This window comes from Habropoda laboriosa, unplaced genomic scaffold, assembly GCF_001263275.1.
Source record: "Habropoda laboriosa isolate 0110345459 unplaced genomic scaffold, ASM126327v1 scaffold40, whole genome shotgun sequence".
NCBI lineage: Eukaryota > Metazoa > Arthropoda > Insecta > Hymenoptera > Apidae > Habropoda > Habropoda laboriosa.
Window position 1 is genome coordinate 153698 of NW_017100231.1, and position 7191 is coordinate 160888.

At 39.6% G+C, this 7191-nt stretch overlaps 1 protein-coding gene across 1 annotated transcript in view; it reads left to right on the forward strand.

Annotated features, from left to right (window-relative positions):
• The first annotated feature begins 186 nt into the window (after window positions 1-186).
• The window catches only part of LOC108571510 (Down syndrome cell adhesion molecule-like protein Dscam2), a 60139-nt gene continuing 53134 nt past the window's right edge, over window positions 187-7191 (forward strand). Inside the window, exon 1 of the mRNA XM_017933568.1 lies at window positions 187-481. Coding sequence (XP_017789057.1) covers window positions 202-481 — 280 coding nt within the window. The 5' untranslated portion in view covers window positions 187-201. The remainder of the gene's footprint in view (window positions 482-7191) is intronic.

A 7191-nucleotide genomic window follows, 5' to 3' on the forward strand; every position in this document is an offset into this window, starting at 1 on the left:
AAACTGTCGCACGGCGTCGGGTCGTGGAACGATTGGTCCGGCGAGCGGCCGGTGCTTTTTCCGCAATCAGCCGGTAGATTTATGCGAAATTTTTCCAACCAGCGAACGCTTATATTCGTTTTGCTCGCAGGTGCAGCTGCAGCGGTGACGTCCGCGGGCGGTCACGGGTTCGACGCTCATCTACGCGGTCCCAGTTTCGTGATGGAGCCGCCGTCGAGGGTGGAATTTTCAAATTCGAGCGGCGCCTGGCTGGACTGCACCGCTACTGGAAGCCCTCCGCCCAACATCGATTGGTCGACCGCGGACGGACATCCGGTGAACGACGTACCGAGCGTACGGAGGGTGCTCAGGAACGGCACGTTGGTCCTTTTGCCGTTTGCGGCCGCCGCGTTCCGGCAGGATGTGCACAGCGCGGCCTACAGATGTGTGGCGAGCAATTCCGTCGGCAGAGTGCTCAGCCATGATGTGCAGGTCAGGGCAGGTAAGAGAATTAGGAGCAATTCAGATGGTGTTCGGGTGAATGAAAGGATAATTTGATGTTATGAGGGATTTTATGGTTGATTGTTGTTGTAGTGAGTAATACAGTGACGAGAAAGTTGTAGTAATAATTGTAAGGGCTGTTTGGTCTAAATAATACTTATCGATCCGTCCGTGCCTCGTTCCTTTCTGGTCCGCCCTTATCAACTACACGCTTCCTAATTCGTTCTAATACAATCTGTTGCATTCTTATTTAACGCGTCCTTATATACGGGCCTTGACGCCCCTCTCTTGCCTCCGGGAAATCCTGGCACAGGTTCGGGGTTTCTACGGAGCAAGGTCCTTATCTGACCCAGCCCTTAGCGCGTGGGGGTGTCAAGGCGTTGGGACCTCTCGGTCTGCGGGTCATTCATAATAGAATACCATTTTCACTCTTCGTAACAAACCTCCTGCATCGGTATCGTTAAAACCCTAATAACACAGCTTATGATAAAAGTGCAATAAAAGTGGATCTCTAATTTTCTTTCCAAATTCGTTCTTCACAAATCTCTAAAACAGTTTCATTCGGAAGAAGAAACAAACTTCCTACCCCTCTTTCACACTCGCAATGCAAAGCCGCGTGTGCGAATGGAAGCGAGACTTGGGCGTTCAATTCTATTTTACAAGGGGCGATATAACACGACGTAGACGAGCGTTGATTGTATACGGGGCGTTTGGAATAATAGGCGAGGCAATTAAAAAATCATCAAGAGATGCGTCGGCGGTGTTCCTCGAAGGAAGGAAGGAAGGAAGAAGCGAAATCCCGGCGAGTCCTGACGAAGGATGTTTTAAACCCGGTCGGATGCAGATGAGACGCGGCCAGGAGCTTTCTCCGCGCGGAGCTCGGTGTAATTACCTCTTAAAAAAAAAAAGAAGAAAAAAACATAGAGTAGAAAAAAGGAAAAGAGGGGGAAAAAAAAAATGCAATCTGAATGCAAATCCGTGGCAGCTGCGAGGTCGACCCGACGCTTTCAGGATTGCCAACTACTCCCTCGCGGCTATAAAGTTCTGGCCCGGACGTGTGGCCGTTAATTAAAACTTTACTTCCTGCTTTCGGTTTAACGAAAGAAATTTCTATCCTGGACCCGGTTCCGCCGGTCCGAACCGGAAGTTTTCGCGGCCCATTGCAACCTGATTCGTCGCGAGACGAAGGAAATCCAACAGCGAGTACGCCACGGTGATCCCTGCTTCGCCCCGTTTCGTAGAAACGTTCCTCCCGTTCAACATTTCCGGGACAGAACACGGAAAAGTCGTTCCCTCGATTCGATTAAGAAAGACTCTTGGGCAACAACGTGTTGTTTCGCTGAGAGTGAAGAGGATTTCGCCCTAGTTCATGGTTCAGTGCGACGAGCTAAATGTTCATCTTACTGTAATTATTAATATCTCACGTGAATGGAAGTTAATATTGACTTCACTTTGATCGAGAAACATCTATGATAAATTTTTATGCACTCGTCTAGAGATAGGTGCACTTGTGTACGCACAAATGTCGATTCGATAGCAAGTAGCGAGGTTTAACGAGCGTATATCGAAACGGATCGCTACTTAAGATCGAATTTATATCGGTTTTGTATGGCTCGACGTTAAGTACTCAAGGGTTAAGAGTAAAAGGACACACGAATGGCGATCCATTTTTTATTACTCTAGAAAATAAAATAGAAATGTTAATTTAAGTATGAAGTAAGTGCAGTAATTGAAATTAAGTTACTCCTTCCTTAAAAACCTAATTTTCTGTAAAAGAAAGTACACTCCTTTTGTAAGGGTTGTCTGGTCTAAATAATACTTGTCAGAATTTATTTAAACAGATGTTGAAGCTATATTTATTTGTCCGTCCGTCGTTGACGCCTGGTTCCTTTCTGGTCAGCCTCTACCAACTACACGTTTCCTAATAATCTTTCTAATATATTCCGCTTAGTCTTATTCAACCCGTTCTTATATACGTGCCTTGATGCCCCTCCGTTCCTTTCTGGTCCGCCTCTACCAACTACACGTTTCCTAATAATCTTTCTAATATATTCCGCTTAGTCTTATTCAACGCGTCCTTATATACGTGCCTTGATGCCCCTCTCTTGCCTCCAGGAAACCCTGGCACACGTGGCTGGGTCTTTACCTGACCCAGCCCTTAGCGCGTGGGGGTGACAAGGCGTTGGGACCTCTTGGTCTGCGGGTCATAAACCAGCGCGAGTCCCAGCACTCGATCGACCATACTCTTACAAAAAAAATCTCATAAATATAGATATCCATCTCAGTTAGGTCACTATGTGATGAGGAATTTTAGGATTCCTGAAATTCGAGACTCGTTTGATTTCACTTTGGGGTCGTAGGATGCACAGTCCTGCGATCTCGAAGTCGCGGTGCCTAAATCATAAGTTCCGCTCAGAATTTCTACGCAATTAGGCCATAAATGACCATAGTGTACTCTAAAGACTTTTCCTAGACCGTAGAACCCCCATTTTCACACTTTGGGGGTCGTGGGACCACGCATAAACCAGCGCTAACTCGTGAAACCTCAACTTTCCCAGCCTGAAGCAGTCTTACGCGAACTGTACTAATTTGGACTGATAAAATTTGGGGTTTCAAGGCTAAACACAGCGAGCTTTAGGTGAAATTTTAATAGTACAAAGCTCACCTTTATTTTTTACAATTTTGTTTCACCGAGGAAGAGATATATGTGTGACTACAGTCTTTGGAATTTTTAAAATTTTAAACTTGAAAATTTGAAGTCACAATTTTCTACCATTTTCACTTTGCGCAGAGACTCTGATTGTGTTCGAACGCGTTTAATTCCGCGAGAGTATCTGAAAAGGCCGGATGACTTTGAATGGTCTGAAACTTGGGAAAGTCTTGAAACGCTAGAACATCTGGAGTGCTCTGAGAATGATAGAAATATGATGAATTGCTTTTCATGTAAGTTTCTGAAGATTTTAAAAGCTTTCAAAGGTCTCCAGTTTCCGGTGATATCTAAAGTCACTCGAGATTGTCCTTTTAAGAACTTTGCAGACTTGAAACTTTTTGCTTCCCAGGATAGTATTTGCACGTATCCAGCGTTGAAAACGATTTCTGTTTAAGATACCATCGTTCTGAAAACACGAGGATACTAAGAGTTAACGAATACGGCAAGTATTTCGGATAAAAAAAAAAAAGAGGAACACTGGCATTCTTGTTAAAAGATACCTGAATTTGTAAGTATCTTAGGCGAAACACATCTTACGCAAATGAACGTAACGTAAAGACTGTTTACCCAATTTGAATATGCAAATACGCCTGTTCAGAGGGCCAGACTAGGCAGCTATGCAATCTGTTCGACTATAGAACATCTATTACGCGGGCTAATCGTTCGATCTCCTTTATTTCATACCAGACATCAGATTATCATAACCATCATCTTCAATCTACGAGACTCTAAAATTTCAAGTGAAAAATTGCGTATTGTTCAATTTTTAACCCTTTGCGGTCCAAATACAGTAAATTCTCTACAAGAGTCAGTAAGTTTGGATTCTACAAGTGACAGTATAGATGGTCCTACGCCTAGGTCTGCGTCATTGCTGCGCCCATGTTATGTTGTTTACCAATCGGTTTCCTTTACGAGATTACACGGCTCGACAAATCATAATAGAAAAATATAATTTCTCTTCATCTGGAATTTTTTTTAACATGTTGGTGAGATTTTTCTGATGAAAATGATATCAAACACGATATAATTTGAACAACATTTACTTATTAACACGTTCACTGTCGCGCCAGATTTACAGGTTGCTGTCAGGCGGCCACAAGAAAATACATTTTAAGCATAGGATTATAGTATTATGCTTTATAATTTTCTTTTTTTAATTGAAAATAATGTCTAGCTAGCTATGACGTTCAAAATTTTTAGTTGACAACATTTATTTTATTTTAATTATTCTAAACATTTGAGGCACTACAGTCACTGATAACCACCATGGCCATATCGAGGAAACAATCTAACGTTAAAACTTATTGAGTGATTAATTTAATTTCATAATATATCGCTTTAGCGAGCCACCGTTTGCTTGCCAATTGTTTATCACAAAGAGTCGGCCTACCTCCACGTAAAAAAAAAAAAAAAATGTAGGGTCGATAGCAGCAGAAAAGCTGCTAAACAATTAGAATTAAATGTAACGATAGAAATTATTGCAATAATGCGTAATGCAATTGAAAAATTGAAAGAATCAAAAGAAAAAACGCGAATTCATATCTTTCTCGATTCTAGAATATAAGAAAATTTGAATAAAATACGCGACGAGAATTGGGGAGAAGCATAAGTTAAACGCGTAAAAATATTCAATAATAAACGAACTAGGGATGAAGCTATTATTTCAATACGCGATGCACTGACTCTAGTATTTACTAAAATTCAAAAATTCTCGTATAAATTCCGAAAATAGATTATTAATTACGGTAAACTACTGAGACGGTTTAATTAAGGGTGGGCATGGTGCTGCTTTAGTTTGAAATGATTTATAAACACATAATTAACAGAGGAAAAACCGTGAAACGGCAAAACGTCTACATTCTAATTGTTATAACATGTAAACAGAACTTTAAATTTAGTGTAAACAGAAAAAATATATAATACAATTTATTTCACGGTATTGCAACAAATAAACGTTGAATCAATATTTAATTCGTATAAAAACAATTATTTAACGTAATAATTTTACCTTCACTATGGCTATTTTTAATCTACGACCACAGGTCAACCTGATTTCTAATCCTTACGAACTTTAAATTCAGTCTAAACTGAGAAAATATATAATACAATTTATTTCACGGTATTGCAACAAACAAACGTTGAATAGATTCTTAATTCGTATAGAAACATTTATTTAAAATAATAATTTCACCTTCACTATGGCTATTTTAAATTTACGACCAAGGGTCAACCTGATTTTTAATCCTCCGAACTTGATTTCACAACGAGAAAGTAATAAGATCGTTGAAACGTACTTATTTGTCAAAGAAACTTGCAAAAATGTATAAATAATAATATGTAATGTTTTAACAAATTTTTGGAAGTATAAATTAATAATAAAATTGTGAAAATTAATAAATTATACGTTATTATAACATTAATAGAATTATGACTAAACCGAAGTTCGAAGTCGAGTATTTAAAGTCTGATATTACGTGCCTAGCGAGTGCCGGTAATTGTTAAAATTTGTTTAATAATTAGTAATAGAAATTCTAATTGATTCTAATGTATACAAGTGTTACAAGAAGGCTGAGTGTGTACAGGGTGGACATAGACTAGCTAGTAGCCCCCGACCACTCTATTCACATCTCAGAACCTTCAGGTCAAAATACGCCGCGAAGTGTCTAGGGCCCAGTATAAAGGGTAAATGATTTCGCGGGACATCGGCGGGTCCTTATATACCTGCGGTACCCTCTCCCCAAAGTCATTAGCAAAATCGTCGGTTAGGTCAGGCGGGAAATTTTCGCGGGAGATTTTCGCGGGAGATTTCCGATATCGTAACACGGTATAATTTATCAATTTTCACAATTTTATTAAAAATTTATACTTCCGACAATTTGTTATAACATTGCATATAACAATTTATACGTTTTTACAATATTCTTCAATGGAAACATAGGTTTTAGCGTTCTCGTTACTTACTCGTGGTTAAATTAATTTCGTAGGGATTAAAAATCAGGTTGACCTGTGGTCGTACTAAAATTCGAAATAGTTCGTGGAAACTGTAAAAACTTTATAATAAATTGGAATAGATCGATGGGCTACTGTGGAATAATAATTAGCAGTGACAATTGTTTGACACAGTTACCTATGGGTTACCACAGAATGTTCATTAAGCAAATCTCTCGCATCAATAATATATTTTCGTTTTGTAATTTCGATAAATTCTGATATATCGTCGATACTTTGAGAAAAGTATTGTTCTAGCTAAAGGAATACTTGTAACTTCTGAAAATTAGTAAAAATTAAGAAATTAGAAATTTTGTAACTTCTGAAAATCAGTAAATTGGGTTATTCATTGCAAATAAATAAATTACGAGTGTATATTCTGGAAGAAAGTGGTAAAATTTCTGAACTGGAAATAATACATAATGAATATAAAAAGAAAAGAAAAAGGAAATATGCGACTCACCATTCACAGAACTCACAGCTGACCACTGCAACATGGACTTGGTTGCATCTCATCTTCCTCTCAGATCCATGGAGTCTGAAATTCCCTCAGTGAACCATTTGCATCCTCTAAGCCTTGAATTTTAGTTCCATCAACTAGATTTGAGTCCTCCAAGCCTCGAAATTTGGTTCCACCAATGGTCCAATGCCAGATTGAGTGACTCAAAGCCAGATTTAAAGATCCAAAGCCAGATTTAAAGATCCAAAGCCAGATTTAAAGATCCAAAGCCAGATTTAAAGATCCAAAGCCAGATTTAAAGATCCAAAGCCAGATTGAGTGACCCAATGCCAGATTGAAGGACCCAATGCCAGATTGAAGGACCCAATGCCAGATTGAAGGACCCAATGCCAGATTGAAGGACCCAATGCCAGATTGAAGGACCCAATGCCAGATTGAAGGACCCAATGCCAGATTGAAGGACCCAATGCCAGATTGAAGGACCCAATGCAAGATTGAGAGACCCAAAGCCAGACTGAAGGACCCAATGCCAGATTGAGAGACCAAAAAGCCA